We start from the raw sequence: 23,874 nt of genomic DNA, 5'->3' as shown, positions 1-23,874 counted from the left end.
TAAGGCCCTGTTTCAAAATAAAAAGATAAGGGCTGAAGTTGTAACTTGAAGGTAGAATGCTCCTGGATTCAGTAAGTGGGATACTGGTGACTGAACCCAGTGGCATTCTCTTTCCAACCTACATCCATAGCCCCCTATATTTTTATTTACTTTTATTTTATATTTTACTTTTTGGTGCTGGGGATTAAACCTAAGGATATTCTGTCTGTGAGCTACACCCTCAGCCATATTTCATTATTCATTTATTTATTTATTTATATTTATTTTGCGGTACTGGAGATGAAACCCAGGGATATTCTACCTCCAAGCTACATCCCCAGCCCTATTTTTATTCTTTTATTTTGAAACAGGGTCTCACTGAATTGCAAAGGGCCTCACTAAGTAGCTGAGGCAGGCCTCAAACCGCAATCCTCCTGTCTCAGCCTCCCAAATGCTGGGATTACAAGCATGCGCCACCATGCCTGGTTCATTTTTTATTTTTATTTTTATTTATTTATTTATTTTTGTGTGTGTGAGTCTGGGGATGGAACCCAGGAGCATTTAACCACCGAGGTATGCCCCCTGCCCTATTTTTTATTCTTTATTTTGAAACAGGGTCTCAGTAAGTTTCAGAGGGCCTCACTAAGTAGCTGAGGCTGTCCACGAACCACAGCCCTCCAGTCTCAGCCCCCCGAATGCTGGGATTACAAGCATGGACCACCACGCCCAGCTCATTTTTTCTATTTTTTAAACAAGGTCTTGCTAAATTGGTCTGAAGCCTTGCTAAATTGCTCAGGCTGGCCTCAAACCTTCAATTCTCCTTCTCAGCCTCCTAAGTGCTAGGATTATAAGCATGTGCCACCATGCCCGAGCTTACTTTGAAGCAGTGTCACTAAATTGCTGAGGGTCTTGCTAAATTGCTGAGGCTGTCCTCGAACTTAGGATCCTCTTGTCTAGCCTCCCAAATACTGGGATTATAGACACGCACCACTGCACCTGCCTTGAACCCCGCTCTTCCTCACCTCACGACCACCTTCACTGCGGCACAGTCTCCACCGAAATGTCACTGGTATAGGCCAGGCCAGGGAGCGGGGACAGAGCCTCCGGCCGCGGTGAATCAGGGGAAGGACTCTCGGGACCACCTTCACTTGAGACTGACAGCCAGTGTCCTTGACTTTCAGGGAGAGGCAGCAAGCAGGGTGCAGGACGCAGGCCTCGAGCTGTCCCCAGAGGAGAGGCGGGTGATCGAACGGAAGCTAAAGAAGGAGCGGAAGAAGGAAGAGAAGAAGCGGCTGCGGGAGGCAGGTGCCGCCGCGGCCGAGACCCCGGCAGCCAAGCCCTCAGGCGCCACGCTGGCCCTGGACTACCTCCGTGGGTAAGGGCTGCGCGCCCGCGGGGGCAGGTGTGGGGCCGCGGAGCCCACACCCCCTGCTTATGCAGTGCCCTAAGCCTCTGCCGACCTAGGGGGGTCCTGGGAGGGGAGGTCAGCATGAGGGCTTCGGCACCTCCTCCAAATGTCCTTTTGTGGCCTGGCGTGGTGGCACACACCTGTAATCCCAGTACTTCAGAGGCTGAGACAGGAGAGGCACAGGTTTGAGACCAGCCACCGCAACTTAGCAAGACCCTGATTCAAAATTAAAATAAAAAGGCTGGCGTTAGCCAGGCTAACCTGGTGGTGGTTCATACCTGTAATCTCAATTCTTGGAACGCTCAGACAGTAGAATTATAAGTCTGAGGCCAGCCTCAGCAACTTGGCAAGACCCTTAATGAGACCTTGTTTCAAAATAAAAAATAAAATAGAAAGCGGAGCATTGTGGCACACACCTGTAATCCCTGTAGTCGGGAGGCTGAGACAGGAGGCTCTCGGGTTGGAGGTCAGTCTCAGCAATTTAACAAGATAGAGTGCTCTTGACTTCAATTCCCAGTGACAAAACAAAAAATGCCTGGATTAAGGATGTTCAATGCATTCACTTTATTTGATTCTGAGGATGTAACCCAGAGACATTCTCCTCTGAGTTTGTTTGTTTGTATATAGTAGAGGTTGAATCCAGAGGCTTTCTACCTCTAAGCTATACCCCCAACCCTATTTTTTAATCCTTTATTTTGAAAGACAGTCTCACTAAATAGGTAAGACTCATCACGAACTTGCAATCCTCCTGGCTCAGCCTTCCAAGTACTGAGACTTCAGAAGTGCTCCACCATACCCGGATTCCAGATTCCAAATTTTGTGTGTGTGTGTGGCATTGGGAATTGAACCCATGGGAATTCGACTTCTGAGCTACATCCCCAGCCCTATTTTTTAATTTTTTATTTTGAAACAAGGTCTCGCTAGGTTGATGAGTCTCGTTACTTGCTGCGGCTGTCCTCAAACATTTGATCCTCCTGCCTCAGCCTCCCAAGTACTGGGATGATGGGTGTGCACCACCACGCCCGGCTTATTCTTTATTTTGAAACCGGGTCTCACTGAGTTGCAGAGGGCCTCACCAAGTAGCTGAGGCTGTCTGCGAACCACGATCCTCCAGGTCTCAGCCTCCCGAATGCTGGGATGACAAGCGTGCGCCACGACGCCCGGCTCCCCTTTTTCTTTTGAAACAGGGTCTTGTTAAGTTGCTATGGCTGACCTCAAACCTGTGATCTTCCCACCTCAGCCTCCCATGTACTGGGATTACAAGCACGTGCCACCACGTCTGGCCAGAATGTTCATTTTGGGTTGTAAATCACAGAAGCGTAGAGCTGGAGGGAAACGACCCTAAGCCATTTAGCCCGTATGTCCTGTTAGAGGTAGTGACACCCCAGACTGGCTACAGCTGACATGCTGTGTCTCCCTAACCAGGGCTCCCACCTCGGGCCGCCCTCAGCAAATTCAGCTCTTTGCGTCAGGTAGGGACGGTCCTCCAAGCCTCCGGGACAACATGGCACGGTGTTTAGGGGTCAGCCGGCGCGCACTCAGCCTCTGGATTCTCTCATCCGCACCCTGAGCTGTGTACCTTGGTTTCCCTAGATGGGCCCATAAGAAAGAGAACTGGAAATTCCAGAAGACGAGGCAGACGTGGCTCCTGCTGCACATGTACGACAGCACCCAGGTCAGTGCGCGGCAGGCTGTGGGGTCTCCACGAGGCTCCCGGACGGAGGCCGAGGGCCAGGCAGGACAGGGCCCAGGCGCACAGCCCACCGGGAGGCCACCGCCCCGTGCACTCGGCGCAGTGTGTCGGCACACAGAGTACTTCTTTCTGAGGGCAAGATTTGGTTTTGTAGGCAGATGTGGGGTTTTTGTGTGTGTGTGTGTGGTACTGGGGGTGGAACCCAGGGGCTACACTCCCAGACCTATTTTATACTTTATTTGGAAACAGGGTCTCACTAAGTTGCTGAGAGCCTCACTGAGTAGCTGAGGCTGGCTTCGAACCTGTGTGATCCTCCAGTCTCAGCCTCCCAAGCTCTGGGATTACAAGCGTGCGCCATCATGCCCGGCTCTAAGATGTGGGATTTAAATTGTTTTGTTTGTTTTGGTTTGGGGGGTTGTTTGTTTGTTTGTTTGTTTGTTTGTTGAAGTACTGGGACCCAGATGCATTCACCTCTGAGCTACACCCCCGGCCCAATTTTTTATTCTTTATTTTGAAACAGGGTCTCACTGAGTTGCAAAGGGCCTCACTCAGTAGCTGAGGCTGGCCTCAAACCTCAATCCTCCTGTCTCAACCTCCCAAATGCTGGGATTACAAGCATGTGTCACCATACCTGGCTTGGGCACCAGCCTCTTGATGCAGGAGAAAGAGCCCCCGAGACTTGTGAACGGATGGCCCAGGCTTAGGAGGGTGGTTCTCGGCAGGGAGGAATGGATGTGGCCTCAGGGCCTAGTCCTGATGGGAGAGCCCCCGGCACCTACTTTCCACTCTGCAGGGTCTCCACCTCAGGCCCTTCCCTGGGTCCTGACACCCTCCTCGCTCTCCTCCAGGTTCCTGACGAGCACTTCTCCACCCTGCTGGCCTACTTGGAGGGGCTGAAGGGCCAGGCCCGGGAGCTGACAGTCCAGAAGGCAGAAGCCCTGATGCAGGAGCTGGACGAGGCGGGCGTGGAAGCTGCCATGCAGGGGAAGGCCCAGCGCCTCCGGCAGGTGCTGCAGCTGCTCTCCTAGGGGACAGGGTACGCTGCTGCCACTGGGCGGCCCTGGGCTCCTCGGGATACACTGGCTCTCCTCCCTGTGCGCCCACCACGAGTGAGTATGGTCACTGGCTGGTTGGCCGGGTGGAGCTGAGGGCTTCTGGACTCTAGGCCCATGTCCTTCCCCACCCAGCCCCCAAAAGGACTCCTCCTAACTCCCTTTTGGCGTGCCTTGGCCAAGGGCTTTTTTCATGGATGACACGGGTTTTGGTACCTTCAGGATGGAGCGTGGTCTTCTTGCAACAACCCCGGGACTTTAGCCCAAGCCCGCAGAACCCTAAAGCCCAGATGTCTATTTTTCTTTTCTTTTCTTTTTTTTTTTTTTTTTAAGATTTAAAGAAGTTTATTAGAAAGATAGAAATACAGAAAATAGAAATACAGCCCCATGCCAAAATGGCATGGGGGGGTGACTTGAAATGAATACACCCCCAGATGTCTATATTTCTAACAGGAATGTTTTGGAAAGTGGCCAGTGCTGGCCCTTCCCACGCCTTGTGCCTCCTCGGTGTCGGGGTGCCCCAGGTTGGGCCCTGCACCTTCCCCCTGACGGCCCCTTCGGTGTGGGCCTGACTGCAGCAGCCTACCTCTCCTTCCTCCCCGTGCCGGGGGCTCCAGGAGGAACCTGTGCCTGCACTGCCCAGTTTCAATAAAAACCAGCTCCCAGCCTGCGCTCTCTGCTGCGCCGTCTTGCTCATGGCCGTGCGTGGCGTTGGCCTCCACTGCATCCTCATTTTGTGTGTATGGTCCTAAGGATTGAACACAGGGGTGTTCGACCTCCAATCTGCACCCCCGCTCCTATTTTATATTCTATTTTGAAACAGGGTCTTGCTAGGTTGTTGAGGGTCTCACTGAGTTGAGTTGCTGGGGCTGGCCTTGAACCTGCAATCCTCCTGTCTCGGTCTCCCAAATACTGAGAATACAGGTGTGTGCCACCATGTCCAGCTAGACTGCAGCCCCCTCTTTAGCTGTGACTCCCCAGGATGGCAGCTGAGCTCCGTGTGTGACATTCTTGTGGTCAGCACTGACTGGCCGCTTGCTCCCGTGCTGTCTTTTTTGGGTATTATAGTGACTGTCTCAGCCAGGACACATGTACTCAGCACAAGACTGGGGTCCCAACTCCTGCAGAACACAGGAGCCACCTTCTTAGCTTCAAGTGCTGTAGGGTGTGGTGTCAAAGCCGGGATGGCTGGAGGGGAAGCTTCCAGTACAGGGGTGGGTCAAAGCCCTGAGACTGGGCCACAGCCAGGCTGCCCTCAGGAGCCTCCAGGCCCCAGGGCGGCCCCAGGGGTTCCCAGTCTCCTTGGAGTGAGCATTCTGCCTTGGTCACCTGCACAAAGCAGGGTGACCCAGGAGAGAGTTTGGGTTTTTTTTCAGAGGTACTAGAAATTGAACCCAGGGGGCATTCACCTCCAAAGTACACGCTCAGCCGTGTGTGTGTGTGTGTGTGTGTGTGTGTGTGTGTGTGTGTGTGTGTGTGTGTTGCTGGGGATTGAACCCAGAGGCCTCCTATTCTACCTCTGAGCTTTACCCCCGGCCCTATTTTATTTTTTATTTGGAAATAGGGCCTCGCTAAGTTGCTGAGGCTGACTGTGAACCTGCGATCCTCCTGTCTCGGCCTCCCAAGTACTGGGATTGCGAGTGTGCGCCACCACGCCCAGCGTCATTCCTTTATTCTGAAACAGGACCTCACTAAGTTGTTGAGGGTGTAGCTGAAAGGATGAGACTGGCCTCAAACTTGAGGTCTCGGCTTCCCAAATACTGGGATTACAGGTGTGAGCCACCACGCCCACTAGGGGGGAATGTTTTAAATGCTTTTATTGGGACATTGTAGTGAAAGTCAAAGTGATATAAACATGCAGCACACACCACTTGGAGTATTTCCCTAGGGGCTCCTGGAAACCCTTCTACCTCCGGGCTACACTCCCAGACCTATTTTATAGTTTTATTTGGAAACAGGGTCTCTTAAGCCAGCGCGGCTGGCTACGAACCTGCACGATCCTCCTGTCTCCGCCTCCCAAGCGCAGGGATTACAAGCCTGCGCCACCATGCCCGGCCCTAGGAGTACATTCTTAAACTTGTCTTCATACCCTTGAACCTGCCTTCCACAGTAGTGGGAGTCTAAACAGGGTGTGGTGGCACATATCTGTAACCCCAGGACTTAGGAAGCCAAGATGGAGGATGGCAGGTGCCAGACCAGCCTCAGCAACTTAGTGGGACCCTGTTTCAAACTAAAAATGAAAAGGGCTAGGGATGTAGCTCAGAGGAGGAGCACCCCTGGGTTCGATCCCTAGTGCCACACACACACAAAGTGGAGTCTCTTCCCCACCCTGAACAGTCAGCTTCCCACCTGCGCGACTCCTGAGGCAGACAGGACCCCGCCGCGGTGCTCCAGCCTTTGAGCCGCATGGGCATGGGCGCGGGCATGGGCGCGGCCTGCGGGGAGCCTGAGCAGGAGCGCGGGCCTTTTTCCTGACTCAGAAACTCAAGCCAAGCCGGGCATGGTGGCGCACGCTTGTAATCCCAGCATTCAGGAGGCTGAGACCTGGAGGATTGCGGTTCGCGGACAGCCTCAGCTACTTAGTGAGGCCCTCTGCAACTCAGTGAGACCCGGTTTCAAAATAAACAATAAAAAATAGGGCAGGGGGTGTAGCTCGGAGGTCAAATGCCCCTGGGTTCCATCCCCAGACCTGCAAAAAAAAAAAAAAAAAAAGAAACTCAAGCCAGGCTGGCCTTATCTGAGAGCAGCAGCCTTGGCCTGTGACCCTCAGACACTGCTCTGACTTCAGGTTTAATTTTTTTTTTTTTTTTTTTTTTTTTTTTTGCAGTACTGGGGATGGAACCCAGGGGCATTCTACCTCCAAGCTATACCCCCAGCCCTATTTCTTATTTTTTATTTTCAAACAGGGTCTCACTGAGTTGCAGAGGGCCTCACTAGTAGCTGAGGCTGTCCTCGAACCATGATCCTCCTGTCGCAGCCTCCCAAATGCTGGGATTACAAGTGTGCGCCGCCTGGCCAGGCTAAAACATAAGGAACCAGGCCAGCCGCAGCAGCTTAGGGAGACCCCAGCAAACAGGAAGGCACTTCCACACGGGTCTGTGGATCTTGAGGCTGCACCTGGGCTGCGGCGGGAGGGTACCTCAGCTCTGCAGGCCGCCCACAAGGTGCAGGCCAAGTACAGCACAGGCATGCATAGGCCGCCCTAAGCCTCGAGGCATCTTGAATAAGTACACCAAGAAACAGGTAGACCATAAACTGGGTATGGTAACACACACCTGTAATCCCGATACTTGGGAGGCTGAAACAGGAGGATCACAGGTTCCAGGTCAGCATCAGCAAATAGCGAGACACTCATTAATTTAGCAAAACACGTTTCAAAAAAAATAAAATAGGGCTGGGAGTATAACTCGAAGGTAGAACGCCCCTTGGCTCAATCCCCAGTAAAACACACATACACACACACACACACACACACACACACACACACACCATGATAGCAATCCACAAAATATAAAGAAGGGACCTGGATGAGGTGGCACATACCTATAATCCCAGCTACTCAGGAGGCTAAGACAGGAGGGTCACAAGTTCAAGGCCAACCTGGGTAATTTAGCAAAACCCTGTATCCAAAATCAAAATGAAGGCCAGGCGTGGTGCTGCACACTTGTAATCCCCGCGGTTGGGAGGTGGAGACAGGACGATCGCACAGGTTTGAAGCCAGCCTCGCTGGTTTAAGAGACCCTGTCTCCAAATAAAAGTATAAAATAGGTCTGGGAGTGTAGCCTGGAGTTAGAAGGGTTTCCAAGAACCCCAGTACCACACACACAAAAAATCAAAATGAAGAGCCAGGTGTGATGGCTCACACTTGTAATCCCAGTACTTAGGAGGCTGAGACAGGTTCGTGGCCAGCCTCAGCTGCTTAGTGAGGCCTTCTGCAACTTAGCAAGATCCTGTTTCAAAAATAAAGAATATGCCGGGCGTGGTGGCACACGCTTGTAATCCCAGCATTCGGGAGACTGAGACCGGAGGATCGCAGTTCACGGACAGCCTCAGCTACTTAGTGAGGCCTTCTGCAACTTAGTGAGACCCTGTTTCAAATTAAAGAATAAAAAATAGGGCAGGGGGTGTAGCTCGGAGGTTGAATGCCCCTGGGTTCCATCCTCAGACCCGCCATAAATAAAGAATAAGAATAAAAACAGGGCTGTGGGGTGTAGCTCAGAAGTAGAATGCCCCTGGGTTCAATCCTCAGTACCACAAAAAAAAAAAAAAAAAAAAAAATCAACAGGGCCAGGCATGGTGGTACACACTTGGAATCCCAGTACTTGTGAGGCTGAAACAAAAGGATCATGGATTTGAGGACACTCTCAGCAACCTAGTGAGACCCTGTTTCAAAATAAAGAATAAAAAATAGGGTAGGGGGTATAGATTAGAGGTCAAATGCCCCTGGGTTCCATCCCCAGACCCTCAAACAACAATAATAATAATAATAATAATAATAATAATAATAATAATAATAGTTTTTAAAACCAAGACAAAGTACTGGGCTGGCATTCGAGAGGTGGTAGGCCCTTCAAAACTCAGATCCTGTTTCAAAAGTAAAAAAGACTAAAAAATAGGGCTGGGAGGTGTAGCTCGGAGATACATTGCCTGGGTTTCATCCCTAGTACCGCAAAAAAAAAAAAAAAAAAAAAAGTCCTGGGGGGCATAGCTCAGAGGTAGAATTCCCCCTCAAGAATTTCAATCCCCAGGACCACCAAGAAGGGGGAGTGCTAGTGTTTACAGCACCCCTGGGTTCAATCCCAGTACCAAAAAATACAACAAAGGGGCAGATAATTTCTAGGAATGGGCAAACAGATCAAGAACCATAGTTCTGGATATCCTGGCAAGTTAAAAAGGGAATGTGAGCCGGGCGTGGTGGCACACACTTGTAATCCCTGTGCTGGGGAGGCGGAGACAGGAGGATCCGGCAGGTTCAAAGGCAGCCGCACTGGCTTAAGAGACCCTGTTTCCAAAAATAAAATAGGTCTGGGAGTGTAGCCCGGAGGTAGAAGGGCTTCCAGGAACCCCAGTACCACCAAAATAATAATAATGATAATAATAATAATAATAATAATAATAATAATAATAATAATAATATATAAAAAAATAAAAAGCCAGGCGTGGTGGCGCACACTTGTAATCCTCACACTTGGGAGGCTGAGACAGGAGGATCGCACAGGTTCCAAGCCAGCCTCAGCTACTTAGCGAGGCTCTCAGGAACTTAGTGAGACCCTGTTTCCAAATAAAATACAAAATAAGTCTGGGAGTGTAGCCACGAAGGTAGAAAGCCTCTGGGTTCCACCCCAGCACCACACACAAAAAAAACATGGGCTGGGGGCTATCTCAGAGGTAGAGCATCCCCGGGGTCAATCCCCCATACCACAAAGAAAGTAGCTATTTCCCCCTTTCATCCCCTCAAACTGGAAACAACGGAAATGTCCATCAACGGGAAAGTGGACAGAGTGAATGTCACTCAGCAAGAAAAGGATCTGACTGGACGACGTGAGGGACAAGGGCGCGGCTGGAGAGTCCACTTACAGGCTCCCAGAGCTGCAGACAGGAGGCCCCGGCTGTGCTCGGGAGCGGCAGGAAGGGCTCAGGGGAAGCCCATCTTCCAGCTGAGGTGACCGCACAAATGTGCACGGTGTGCATGTGGCACTGGGGATTGAAACCAGGGTGCTTCTATCTCCGAGCTACACCCCCAGCCCAATTTTATTTTTATTTTGAAAGAGGGTCTCGTTGGTTGCTGAGTCTCACTGTTTCCTGATGCTGTCCTCAAACCTGCAATCCTCCTGTCTCAGCCTCACAAGTACTGGGATCACAGGCATGCACCACCATGCCCAGCTCAGACTATACATTTTAAGTGCATAATAATTCCTCAATAGCCGGGCGTGGTGACGCACGCTTGTAATCCCTGGGCTTGGGAGGCGGAGACAGGAGGATCGTGCAGGCTTAAGAGTCACTGTTTCCAAATTAAAAATATAAAATAGATCTGGAAGTGTAGCCCAGAGGTAAAAGAGTTCCATCCCCAATACAAAAAAAAAAAAAAAAAATCAATAAAGTTCATTATCAGAAACTCCAGTCCTCCCTCCAGGTTGGGGGTCCCCAGAACAGACACTCCTGCAGGACAAAGGTCACAAGGATACAGACGGTGTCTGCAGCTGAAATGCTCAAAGAAGAAATGATGACCTGTTTCCTCTGGCCGTAGGTCTTTATCAGAGTATGGCAGCATCACCTGAACAAGGAGCAGAAAGCACAGCTCAGAAGTCAGCGAGAGCTGGGCGTGGGGGCACTCGCTTGTCATCCCAGCATTCGGGAGGCTGAGACAGGAGGATCACGGTTCACGGACAGCCTCAGCTACTTAGGCCCTTTGCAACTCAGTGAGACCCTGTTTCAAAATAATGAATAAAAACAAGGTAGGGGGTGTAGCTCGGAGGTAGAATGCTCCTGGGTTCCATTCCCAGACCCACAAAAAAAAAAAGAATACAAGAGATAAATTGGGAGTGGTAGCACTTATAATCTCAGTACTTGGGAGGCTGAGACAGGAGGATCACAGGTTTTTCGGCCAGCCTCAGCTACTTAGGCCTTCCACAACTTAGTGAGACCCTGCTTCAAAATAAAGAATAAACTGGGCGTGGTGGCGCACGCTTGTAATCCCCGCACGTGGGAGACAGAGAGAGGAGGATCGCACAGGTTCGAAGCCAGCCGCGTTGGCTTAAGAGACCCTGTTTCCAAATAAAAATATAAAAAAATAGGTCTGGGAGTGTAGCCTGGTGGTAGAAGGGTTTCCAGGAACCCCAGTACCACCAATAAATAAATAAAATAAAGAATAATAGTAAAAAAAAAAAATAGGGCTGGAGGGTATAGCTTGAAGGTGGAATGTCCCTCAGTTCAGTTGCCAGTACCACAAATATTTTTTTTATGGTTTTTTTTTTCAATACTGGGGATGGAACCCAGGGACATTCTACCTCCAAGCTACACCCCCAGCCCTAGTTTTTATTCTTCATTTTGAAACAGGGTCTCACTGAGTTGCAAAGGGCCTCACTAAGTAGCTGAGGCTGTCCGCGAACCACGATCCTCCTGTCTCAGCCTCCCGAATGCTGGGATTACAAGTGTGCATCACCAGGCCCAGTTCCCCTAGCCCAATTTTTTTTTTTTTTGTGGTACTGGGGGTGGAACCCAGAGGCTTTCTACCTCCGGGCTATACTCCCAGACCTTTTTTATATTTTATTTGGAAACAGGGTCTCACTAAGTTGCTGAGAGCCTCACTGAGTAGCTGAGGCTGGCTTCAAAGCCGTGTGATCCTCCTGTCTCAGCCTCCCAAGTGCGGGGATTACAAGCATGCGCCACCACGCCCGGCTTTTATTCTTTATTTTGAAACAGAATCTCGCTGAGTTGCCAAGTGCCTCACTCAATATTAGGCTGATGCTGTCCTCAAACCGTGATCCTCCTGTCTCAGCCGCCCAGTTGCTGGGATTACAAGCATGCACCACCATGCCCAGCATAAAATTTTTTTTAACAGATGTTCCAGGTAGATCCACTCCTCACCCTCCTTGAATCTTGGCCCTGTGGGCGAGGGATCTCCCCACTTGCTTAAAAAGCCACATGCTCTGTTCCCCAGAGGACATCCAGAGCCTACTATGTGCAGCACGGGCAAGGGCAGTGGTGGTGTGCAACAGCAGACAGACCCTCAGAACCCAACAGGTGATGGAATGGAGGCTTTTTGCATTTGGGAGAAAAGGCCAGTTTGCTCCTAGCTGGAGGAGACTGGCCAGGCTTTGATAGGGCCCCTGGATGCTGTGGCGATGGTTCCAGGTGTCCGATGCCAACCTCTCCACACTGTCCCCTCAATGCCATTTTATTTTATTTTATTTTATTTTATTTTATTTTATTTTATTTTATTTTATTTTATACTAAGGATTGAACCCGAGTGTTTTACCTCACAGCTACACCCTCAGCCCTTTTATTTTGAAACAAGCTCTCCCTGTACTTTGGAGGCTGAAACAGGAGGACTGAAGGTTTGAGGACAGTCTCAGCAACTTAGCAAGACCTTTTTTTTTAAAATAAAAAATAAAAGGTTTGCCGGGCGTGGTGGCGCACGCTTGTAATCCCTGCGCTTGGGAGGCAAAGACAGGAGGATCGCGCAGGTTTGAAGCCAGCCTCGCTGGCTTAAGAGACCCTGTCTCCCAAATTTAAAAAAGTATAAAAATAGGTCTGGGAGTGTAGCCCAGAGGTAGAAGGGTTTCCAGGAACCCCAGTACCACCAAAAAAAATTTAAAGGGTTGGGGGTGTAGCTAGAAGGTAGAATGTTTTGGGCTACTTGGGAGGCTGAGACAAGAGGATCGCAGATTCATGGCCAACCTCAGCCACTTGTGAGGCCCTTCCACAACTCAGTGAGACCTGTTTCAAAATAAAAAGGAAAAAAAAACAGGGCTGGGGGTACAGCTTGGAGGTAGAATGTCCCTGGGTTTAATTCCCAGTACCACATACACACAAGATGTTAAAAGAAAAACAGCAGTGTCTGGCCGAGTTGCTGAGGCTTGGTCTCCCCACAGCCACTGCCATCCCTGGGGACACGCTGATCCCATCCTGGTCTCTGGGACTCTTGGTGCCTTGACTATGCCTCTTGCAAAGCCTGCTGGGCCTGCGGTGGTTGTGACCCCTTTGGCCATCGGGTAAACTGAGGCATGGTGCGGGAGGGATCTGCTCCAGGTCCTCAGCACATTGGGGCACCATGGGGCCGCAGCGCTAGCTCCCATCTCTGAGAGCAAATGTGAGCTGGCCCCAGAGCACCTGCCTTACGGGGACTGAGGTGTCGGTGACATAGCAGAGATGTCCCGGGATGGTCCCAGGGGCTCCAAGAACGAGGTAGATTTTCAGGAGAACCAGCTGGAGCGGCAGGGCCTGCTGCTGGGGATTCCTGGCCTGAGGCTAGTCTCTTGGGGGGCGGGGGTCACCTCAAGCCCAGGCACCATCTGCTGTCTCTTGGCACCCCAAAACTGCAGGTGCTGGGATAGGAGGCACCTGGTAAATAACTGAACGGTGGGGAGCACAGGGTTGGTGGGACTTCTGTGGAGGGCCTTGGGTGTGGCCAGAGGCCACTACTGACCATTTTGAGGCCCAAGGTGGGTGAAGGAAGACCAGTGGAGAGGAGGGGGCCCAGCCACCCTGGGAGCAAAAGTGGAGGCATCCAGTGCTTGGGGTGTGGGAGCCAGAAGGGAGCCCAGGACCTCAGAAGGACAGAATCGGGCAGGTTGGGGGCGTTGGGCTCAGGTGGGGCACTCTGCTCCCTGGGGTGCCCAGATGAGGGTGCTGTTTCAGCCCCACTGGACAGGGCAGTGCCATCCACAGCTGATGTCTGCATCATGGATGCCGTGCTAAGGGGGCACAGCCTGAGTGGTGGCTGTGGGCAGGTGGGGCCCAGAGGGTCTGATGACCAGAGGGAGGCAGCTCAGCCCCCTACCCATCACTCCTCAGAGATGCGGCTCCTGCCCCATCCCCCACTGGTGCCCAGACTGGAGGCTGGGGCTCGGGAAGGTGGCCTCTGGAGGCTTGTTGATGGGAGGCCTAGGGCCGGGGCACTGCACGCAGGGCCTGGGCCCTTGGCCGCATAGTGAAGGCTGGGGCAGGCGTGGTGTCCAGGGCTTCAGGGCTGACGCCGGGCGGGGGCAACAGGCGGTACCGCTGGAGGAGGCCGGCGAACAGCAAGAAGAGCTCCGTCCTTGCCAGGCTCTCACCAGCACAGACTCGGCGGCCTGAGAGAGAAACTGAGTCACCAGATGGGGCACTAGGCCTACTCGGAGGGGATGCCCCACGGGGAGGGAGGGCCATGGGAGAGTGCCAGGCATCCCAGCGCTGGGGCACCCAGACCCTCCAGCCACCGTGGTACCTGCAGAGAAAGGCAGGAAGGCGGCCCGCTTCACAAAGCGCCCGTCCGCATCCAGGAAGTGGCCCGGATTGAACTGTCCCGGCGTCTCCCACTGCGTCTTGTCCAGAAGCACCGAAGTTAGCAAGGGGATCACAGGTGTGCCCTGTAGGGCCGAGGGGTCCCCAGAGCAGGGGATTGATTGGTCAGGGCCCTTGGGAGGCTTCTGAGAGAAAGGGGATGCTGCCATCCCCCACCACCTGGTGTTGGCCCCTCCTACAAGTGAAGCACTGGAACCCACCTGAGCCCCCAGACACAGGGAGGGACCCCCAGACACAGGGAGGGACCCCAGGACACAGAGAAAAACCCCCAGGACACAGTGAGAAACCCCCAGGACACAGGGAGAGACCCCCCATGACACAGGGAGGGACCCCAGGACACAGGAAGAGACCCCCCAGGACACAGGGAGGGACCCCAGGACACAGGGAGGAATCCCCCAGGACACAGGGAGAGACCCCAGAACACAGGGAGAAACTCCCAGGACACAGGGAGAGACCCCCCAGGACACAGGGAGGGACCCCCAGAACACAGGGAGAAACTCCCAAGACACAGGGAGAGACCCCCAGGACACAGGGAAGGACCCCAGGACACAGGGAGAGACTTCCCAAAACAGGAAGGGACCCTCAGGACACAAGGAGAGACCCCCCCAGGACACAGGGAGGGAGCCTGGCCCCTGGGCTCTAATGCCTCAGGCAGAAGGTGCTGTGAGGCTGAGTTTCTGACCAACCAACCCACTTCCCGGCTTCCAATGAGGGGACCTGGGCCCTGGAGTAGCAGCCCCGGACCTCAGCCATCTCAGGGGCCAGCCTCCCTGGCCCACCCCAAGGGAGAGGGAAGGGTGACTGAGGTCCGGCCGGGCCCCCACCTTGGGGAGCAGGTAGCCGCCCAGCTGGGTCTCAGCCGCCGTGCAGCGGGGCACATGGGGCAGGAGCGTGATGTACCGCTGGACCTCGTGAAGCACTGCATTGGTGTAGGGCAGCGCCCGCTGGTCCTCGGGCCGGGGCGGCTGCCCGGAGCCCAGAACCCGGTCCAGCTCCTCCTGCACACAGCCTGGGCCAGAGGGTGGGGACCCTGTCAGTGGAGGACACCCTCACCTTCCCCTAGGGGGTCCCGGCCACGGAGGGGAGGGGCTTCCCGGCCAAGGGCCCGTCCTCACCCTGCACGGCTGGATGGCTGGCCATCAGGAGGATGGCCCACTGCAGAGTGGCCGAGGTGGTCTCCGTGCCAGCCATGAGCATGTCCAGCAGGCAGGCCACCATGTTGGCCTCCGCAAACAGGCCCTCAGGGCCACCGCCCTGTGAGCAGGAGGGTGGGACTCAGCTGGAGGATCTGGGGTCCAGCCCCAGGTACCCCGTCCAGCCTGAGCCCAGATGGGAGCAGGAGACAGGAAGCTGGCTTCTGCTGAGCACCCACCAGCTGCCCGAGCCCGAAGTCAGGCATTGTGTGTGTGCATGGTACTAGAGATTAAACTCAGGGGCATTCTGCCTCTGAGCTATACCCCCAGCTAGGTTTGGTTTGTTTATTTATTTATTATTTATTTATTTATTTATTTATTTATTTATTATTGCAGCTCTGGGCATTGAAACCAGGACCATTCTACCTCTGAGCTACACTCCCAGCCCTTTTTGCTTATTTATTTAATTTATTTATTTTTGTGGCACTGGGAATTGAACCGAGGGGCATTTTACCTTTGGGCTACACCCCCAGCCCTATTATTTTATTATTTATTTATTTGGGTATGTTTTGTGGTACTGTGAGTGGAACCCAGGGGCTTTCTACTTCCAAGCTACACCTCCAGTCTTTTTTTTTTTTATTCTTTATTTTGAAACAGGGTCTCACTAAGTTGCAGAGGGTCTCACTAAGTAGCTGAAGCTGGCTTTGAACCTGTGCAATTCTCCTGTCTCAGACCCCCAAGTACTTGGATTACAAGTGTATGCCACCACACCCGGCTTTTTTGTTTTATTTCATTTTATTATTTTGGGTACTGGGGACTGAACCCAAGACCATTCTACCTCTGAGCTATACTCCCAACCCTTTTTGCTTATTTATTTATTTAATTTATTTTTGTGGTACTGGGAATTGAACCCAGGGGCATTTTACCTTTGAACTACACCCAGCCCAATTATTTTATTATTTATTTATTTATTTGTTTGTTTGGGGGTGTGTGTGTGTGTGTGTGTGTGTGTGTGCGCGCGCGCGTGTGCGCTGTTAGTAGAACCCAGGGGTCTTCTACCACTGAGCTACACCCCCAGTCCTATTTTTTGTTATATATATATTTTTTTGGGGGGGCGGTACTGGGGTTCCTGGAAACCCTTCTACCTCCGGGCTACACTCCCAGACCTATTTATATACTTTTTTTTTTTTTTTATTGGAAACAGGTCTCTTAAGCCAGCACGGCTGGCTTCAAACCTGCGTGATCCTCCTGTCTCCGCCTCCCAAGCGCGGGGATTACAAGCGTGTGCCACCACGACTGGCTTATTTTTTATTTCTAAACAAGGTCTCACAAAGTTGCAGAGGGCCTCACTATCTCAGCCTCCCAAGTACTAGGATTACAAGCATGTGCCACTCTACCTGGCTTCAAGCTGGGCATTTCAAAGGCCCTGCTTCACAAATACGGAGAACGAGGCTTCACAAATACGGAGAACGAGCAAGGAGGTGGGGAAGCTCCTGCAGGGCCAACACGGATCGCTCCCCAGGGCCACTCCCCTGGGGCCCCCGCAACCCCCACAGCCTAAGGGAACCTGGTCTTGCACACACCTGGCCATGCTGAATCAGGGCTTCCATGTAGCTCTGCGCGGGGTCACCCCTGGGCGTGGGGGGCCCCTGTGCCTTCAGGAGAGTCCTCAGGATGGCGCGGACCTCCTCAATCTTTTGCAGGACGGGCCGATGCAGCTGGAGCAGGGTCCCCAGCCAGGGGTAGATATTGAATAGCTGGGGGAAGAAGGAAGGATGGTGGATGGGAGAAAGGCACAGCCCAAAGGTCCCCCAAGAAGAAGCAGTTTGTCCGTCCATCCATCCATCCATCCATCAGCAGCCATCCATCAGCAGGCGGGTTCACATCTGTGGGCCTCTGCCCTAAGCTCTGGGAGGATGTGCTGGGGGAAATGCTGCCTGTGGCCACAAGAGGGCGCCAAGCCCTGCTTGCTGGGGGCCCATCACCATCTTGGGGTCCAGGTAGGAGCTGGTCTTTGGTGTTGTCCTCTCTCTCTCTCTTTCCTCTCTCCCCTCTCTTTCTGCACCAGAAATTGTACCCAGGGGCATGCTACCTCTGAGCTATACTCCCAGCCCTTTTTACTTATTTATTTACTTATTTTTTGTGGGTATGGGGATGGAACCCAGGGGCATTCAACCTCTGAGCTATACCCCCTGCCCTATTTTGTATTTTCTTTCCTTCCTTCCTTCCTTCCTTCCTTTCTTTCTTTCTTTCTTTCTTTCTTTCTTTCTTTCCTTTCTTTCTTTCTTTCTTTCATCTTTCTTTCTTTCTTTATTTTCTTTTTTTTTTGGTGGTACTGAGGTTCCTGGAAGCCCTTCTACCTCCAGGCTACACTCCCAGACCTATTTTTACATTTTTTTAAATTTGGAAACAGGGTCTCCTAAGCCAGCGTGCGCGGCTGGCTTCGAACCTGCGCGATCCTCCTGTCTCTGCCTCCCAAGCGCAGGGATTACAAGCGTGCGCCACCACGCCCGGCTTTTCTTTCTTTTTTTATTTTGCGATACTGGGGATGGAACCCAGGGGCATTCTACCTCTGAGCTACACCCTCAGCACTATTTTTTTATTCTTTATTTTTGAAACTGGGTCTCACTGAGTTGCAGAGGGCCTCACTAAGTAGCTGAGGCTGTCTGCGGACAGCAATCCTCCTGTCTCAGCCTCCCAAATGCTGGGATTACAAGTCTGCGCCACCACGCCCGGCTCCCAGCCCTTTTTATATTTTTACCTTTGAAAGTCTCCCTAAGTTGCTGAGGTTGGCCTCAAACCTGCAATCGTGTCTCAGCATCCCAGGTTTTGGGATCCTAGGCATGTGCCACGATGCCCAGCTGGTAGGAGCCGTTTGGCAGTAACACACTTAGATGGCTTTGTGAATGTCCCAATGGGCTGTCTGTAATTTTGTCTTCCTTCTGTCTGCTAAAATGAGAAGGGAGGGAGGGGGCGCTGCCCATAGAAGGTGACTGCATCCGCCCCAAGGTCATGCGACAAGACGTGCAGCCTGAGATGCTGCACCTAGCAGTGGGAGTTCAGCCAAGTGGTTGTGAGGACCTAGGGTGGGTCCCGCACCAGCAGGTGCTCAGTGAATGCCAGCGGCCATCCGACAGCCCCGGGAGACCAGCAGCCACGAGTGGAAAGTTGCCCATGGCACCCGAGGTGATGAGCTGGACAAACAGGCCATGGGTCCCCGCTGCCGCTGCCGGGGCTGCCCCGCAGGGTCACGGAGCCACATAGCCTCCACCCCTGGGGAGGGCTGGGGGCGTCAGCGTGGAGCCCCCAAGGAGCAGCGTGGCTTCACTGTGACATCAGGGCGATAGAGGCTGCCTGAGCCGAGTTCCGCTGTGAACACTGGGTGCAGCACACCTGATGTCTATCTAGGCTTCAGTGCACTTAGAAGTGGCCATGCTTGTAATCCCAGCATTCAGGAGGCCAAGACAAGAGGATCACGGTTTTCGGACAGCCTCAGCTACTTAGGCCCTTTGCAACTCAGTGAGACCCTGTTTCAAAATAAAGAATATATATATATACATGGCTGAGGGTGTTGCTCGGAAGTAGAATGCCCATGGGTTCCATACCCAGTACTGCAAAAATAAATAAATAAATAAATAAATAAATAAATAAATACATAAACAAGCCAGGCGTGGTGGCACACTTTTTTTTTTTTTTTTTTTTTTGGTGCTACTGGGGTTCCTGGAAGCCCTTCTACCTCCGGGCTACACTCCCAGACCTATTTTTGCATTTTTATTTGGAAACAGGGTCTCCTAAGCCAGCGTGCGCGGCTAGCTTCGAACCTGCGCGATCCTCCTGTCTCTGCCTCCCAAGCGCGGGGATTACAAGCGTGCGCCACCACGCCCGGCTGGCACACTCTTTTAATCCCAGTACTTGAGAGGCTGGATAGGAGGATCACGGGTTTATGGCCAGCCCCAGCTACGTAGTGAGGCCCTCCTCAACTTGTGAGACCCAGTTTCAAAATAAAAAATAAAATAGCGCTGGGTTTATATCTTGGAGGTAGAATGCCCCTGGGTTCAGTCCACAGTACGAAAGGAAGAAGAAGAGAGAGAGAGAGAGAGAGAGAGAGAGAGAGAGAGAGAAGACTTCTGTGACAAGTGAAGGCCCCGGGCTGGGTGGGCCTGAAGACTGGGGCCCTGCTGCCCTGGGGCAGGGATGCCTGGGCCGCCCCTGGCCTTTGCGCAGCTGCATCTGTCACTGATGGGGGGCGGGGAGGTGGTGATCCCCAGTTCCAGACCTCCACTTCCCAGAGAGCCCAGAGACTGGCCTGAGACACCAGAGAGAGGCTGGCTCGGGCCCCTGGTGCAGTCCAGGCTCCTTTCCTGTGTTGGCAAAGCTGATGGCTGGGGGTGGGAGACAGTGCCGGATGTCCCCGAGTCCAACTCCCCTGGGGGTCCAGAGCCACAGTCCCAACCCAGCTCAAGGGCGGGCTGAGCACCCACGGGACAGCAGCGACCTCTCACCTGCACGCTGGGCGACCCCAAGAGGACCATGACCTCGTCAATGAGACCCAGCAGTGACACAAAGGTGGGGTCCTGGTAGTCAAAGCGCCGGCCGAAGAGCAGCGTGAAGGTGATGTTGGAGGGAGCCCAGCCCAGCAGGGCCAGGGGGAAGGGCCGACCTGTGGGGTACACGGGCCTCAGGAGGGGGGACAGCCCGAGGAGGGGCGTCCCCGCCCCTGCTCACCTCCATAGTGGTCCAGCTGCCCCGAGAGACAGGCCAGTTCCTGCAGCACCTTGTCTGACACGGGGTCCTGACCCACGCCCAGGCTATGCAGCGTGCGCACCGTGAACTGGCGGGCGGCCCTCCAGCGGGCCCCCGACGAGAAGAAGATGCCTGTGGGCAGACACAAGGCACGCACTCGCGAGCATCCCCATCCCGCAGCGCGGGCAGGGAGCAGCGGGGCACCCCGGAGCATCGGCGCCGGGCTGGGGCCCCCCACCCAGCCTCCTGTTCTCCAGGGGGTTGGCCGTGGACAGCTGTCTCCCTCTTGGATTATTATTATTAGGTGTTGGGGATTAAACCCAGGGCCATCCTATTTTTTGTGGTACCAGAGATTGAACCCAGAGGCATTCTACCTCCGAGTTACACCCCCCAGCCCTTTATATTATTTTTTTTTTTTTTTTTTTTGCAGGTCTGGGGATGGAACCCAGGGCCATTCAACTTCCGAGCTACACCCCCTGCCCTGTTTTTTTTTTTTTTCTTTATTTTGAGACAGGGTCTCACTAAGTTGCAAAGGGCCTCACTAAGTAGCTGAGGCTGTCCGCAAACCACTGATCCTCCTGTCTCAGCCTCCCGAACGCTGGGATTACAAACGTGGGCCATCACGTCTGGCTCTATTCTTTATTTTGAAACAGGGTCTCACTAAGTAGCAGAGGCTGGCTGAAAACCTGTGATCCTCTTGTCTCAGCCTCCCAAGTACTAGGAATACGAGTATGTGCCCCACACCCAGTTTGCCCTCTGCCTTTTTATTTTCTTACTTTTTGGCACTGAGGATTGAACTCAGACTCAGGGATATTCTACCTCTGAAGTACACCCTAGCCCTTTTTCTTTCTTCCTTTCTTTCTTTTTTTCTTCCTTCCTTTCGTTCTTTCACTTCTTTCCTTCCTTCCTTCTTCCCTTCCTTCCTTTCCTTCTTTCTTTCTTTCATACTGAGGATTGAACGCAGGCTCAGGGTATTCTCCCTCTGAGCTATACCACAGCCCTTTTTATTTTGAAACAGGCCCTTGTGAGTTGCTGGAGGTGCCAAGGCTGGCCTCCAACCCGAGATCCTCTTGCCTCAGCCTCCCAAGTACTGGGATTTCAGGCATGTGCCACCGCACCTGCTCTGTCTTGGATGGAAAGCCCCTGGGATGCCTGGCCTGCATGGGGTGCCCTGTTCCCCCAGCACCAGCCCAGAGGCCAGGCCCACTTCCCCCCGCAGAGTCCCCTGCAGCACACCTACCCCCGCCTTGCTGGATGAGCTGGAAGATGGGGATAGGAGGCCTGTCAGCCAGCTCCGGCCCGGTGCCCACCAGGGCCTCCCTCACCGCCTCGTAGCCCGTCAGCACCACGGTCTTCTGGCATCCCAGGTGGACAGTGAACACTGGCCCATAGCGTTCTGAGAGCTGGCGGGAAGAGCAAGGGTCGGCAGCGGCCTGCACCCACTGGGCCCTGGGGGCCCATGCAAGCTGGGCCCTGCTGGGCAGGGGCCTAGGGAGACTCAGAGCAGGTACTAGGGTCAGCACCAGGCAGCCAGAGGGTGCTGGGCTGTTTCGAGGAACGCACAGAGTGGGGGTACCATTTGGTGCCGGCTATGGCTGCCATGGGGTTTTCTTTTCAGCTGAAACTCCCAGGGGTCCTCAGGCCCCCAGACTGAGCAGCAGCTGGCACACTCAGGGGGCCCCAGGATGCATCTGCAGCAGGCTGGCTGGGCCCCCACCCCCCAGGGTCCCAACATGCCTGGGCCTCACTCAGCCAGCAGTAGCCCCCACCCCTAAACCTGCAGCAAAGGACAGACAGACAGACAGACAGACAGAAGCAGTGGCAAGCCCTGACTGGTCAGTTCCGGCTGGCCAGCAAGGACACAGAGTGCCAGGGAGCCACAGAGCCTGGCCTGCTGTCCCGTGTCCCGTGATAGCCCTGCCCAGGATGGCCCTCTCCTCCTTTGTTTCTTTCTTTTTATTTTGAGGGAGATGATGGGGATTGAACCCAGGGGCACTGAGCCTTCAAGCTATACCCACAGCCAGCCCTCCTTTAAAATTATTTTAATTTAGCCGGGCGTGGTGGCACACACTTGTAATCCCCACGCTTGGGAGGCGGAGACAGGAGGATCACGCAGGTTCGAAGCCAGCCATGCTGGCTTAAGAGACCCTCTTTCCAAATATATATATATATATATATATATATATATATATATATATATATATATATATATATATAAAATCTCCCTGGAAGTAGAAGGGTTTCCAGGAACCCCAGTACTGCCAAAAAAAATTATTTTAATTTTGAAACAGGGCCTAAGTTGCTGAGGCTGGCCTCCCGAGGACTGGGATCACCAGCATGTGCCACCACACCCGGCAGTTCTCCCCCATTTTAAGGATAGGAAGCCAAGTCTCGGTCACAGACACACACACACACACACACACACACACACACACACACACACACACACACACTGAGGGCAGCGGGGCCTGCAGCCCCACCCTGCACTGGGCTAGGGAAGGTGTCCCTGTAGCTGGGGTTGTCTCATCCTGGGGAAGGTGGGGTGAGGCGGGCCGGGGGGAACCACTGAGCAGCCGCACCCTTTGGGTGAAGGCCCAGGAGCTGGAGGGGACTGCTTGGGAGAGGGGTGGGACGGACAAGGTGGTGTCTGTACAGGGGCCGGGCTGGCCGGCCCTCACAGGGTGAGTCTGGACTCTGCACGGCCCCAGAGCCCTCCACGTGCGCCGAGAGCTTCCATCTCCGCCCAGCAGGGGGAGCCACACGCAGCAGGCGCCCACCGGCCCCAGGGAGCCTCGGTGCAAGCTCCAGGTTCTTTTTATTTATGCGGGACTTCAGAAGCACCTGTCCTCCTCCCCTTCCCTGTCCCAACCTGGTGCTCCTCAAATGCTGTCTCACCCGGGGAGTCCTCCCTGCCTGGCCCTCCGAAAACAGCACTCCCAGGACTACCTCTGCGCCTCAGCTGCCCGGCGCAAAGGCTGTCTTTCTCTTTTCTCTTTCTCTTCCCAAGGGGCAGGGTGGGCCCTGGCCTCTTGCGCCCCCTGCTGGGCCCAGCACCCAGCTGAAATGGACCCTGTGAACTGGGCTCGGCAGTCTTTCTCTTTTTGGTACTGGACGTTGAACTTGGGGACATTGTACCTCCAAACTACACCTCCACCAGTCTCATTTATCTTTTATTTTGAACTCAGCTAAGTTGCTGAGGCTGGCCTCGAACCTGCGATCTTTCTGTCTCAGCCTTCCAAGTACAGGTGTGTGCCACCGCACCCGGCTTGGGCTTGACTTTCTCAGACACAGGGCCTCTGTCCAGGCTGTGGGAGCTGAGCGGGGGCTGCCAGGGGCCTACCTCTATCAGCGACCGGTCCTGTTGTGAAATATTCAGCAAGTGCAGGTTCCCCACCAGTGGCAGCGGGCAAGGCCCGGGGGGCCAGCGCTGGGCTGGGGAGGGGCGCCGGGCAGAGATGCGGAGCAGTCCCCAGAGGCCCAGGAGCCCCAGGAGCCCCAGGAGCAGCAGGGCCATGAGGACAGCAGGCGGCAGGCCCCAGCTCCCCCTGGGCCCCATTGCCCTGTGCCTTATAGCTTCTCTCCCGGAGGGCGTGCCAGCACCCCACCCACCCCACCACCCCGAGAATGTGGAACGAGCAGTTTGCAGGTGACAGCCCCAGCGGGCGGCTTAAAGCTACAGCGTGTGTGGAATGCAGGGTCGAGCCTGGCGGGGGCCCAGGGCGCAGGGCTGGGGGGTTGGAGCCCAGGAAGCCCTGGTGCCTCTCTGGAGCCAAGCATCCAGAATATCGACATCCCTTCCATTCGCCCAAGGTCCAGGGCAAGGACACAGTATGTCCGCTGTTCTGGTCCAGCTCTGCGGGG

The 23,874-nt window shown here is 53.8% G+C and overlaps 2 protein-coding genes across 2 annotated transcripts in view; one reads left to right on the top strand and one right to left on the bottom strand.

Annotated features, from left to right (window-relative positions):
- Positions 1-4,108, top strand: part of CHLSN (cholesin) — a gene marked incomplete at both ends in the record, with an annotated part of 114,553 nt that extends 110,445 nt beyond the window's left edge. The window contains 3 exons of the mRNA XM_080702237.1: positions 1,161-1,354; positions 2,981-3,062; positions 3,929-4,108. Of these exons, the coding sequence (XP_080558363.1) occupies positions 1,161-1,354; positions 2,981-3,062; positions 3,929-4,108 (456 nt within the window). The remainder of the gene's footprint in view (positions 1-1,160; positions 1,355-2,980; positions 3,063-3,928) is intronic.
- Positions 4,109-13,738: 9,630 nt separating this feature from the next.
- Positions 13,739-23,527, bottom strand: CYP2W1 (cytochrome P450 family 2 subfamily W member 1; the record flags this gene model as incomplete). Its single annotated transcript, XM_080704442.1, has 9 exons — positions 13,739-13,926; positions 14,061-14,202; positions 14,962-15,146; positions 15,253-15,391; positions 16,854-17,027; positions 19,773-19,930; positions 19,996-20,145; positions 21,254-21,416; positions 23,354-23,527. The coding sequence occupies 9 exons, from the start codon at positions 23,525-23,527 to the stop codon at positions 13,739-13,741; spliced, it is 1,473 nt and encodes a 490-aa protein (XP_080560568.1).
- Between the last annotated feature and the right edge of the window lie 347 nt (positions 23,528-23,874).

The sequence above is a fragment of the Muscardinus avellanarius genome, assembly GCF_963383645.1.
Source record: "Muscardinus avellanarius genome assembly, chromosome: 10".
NCBI lineage: Eukaryota > Metazoa > Chordata > Mammalia > Rodentia > Gliridae > Muscardinus > Muscardinus avellanarius.
This window is presented reverse-complemented; position numbering and strand designations above follow the sequence as displayed.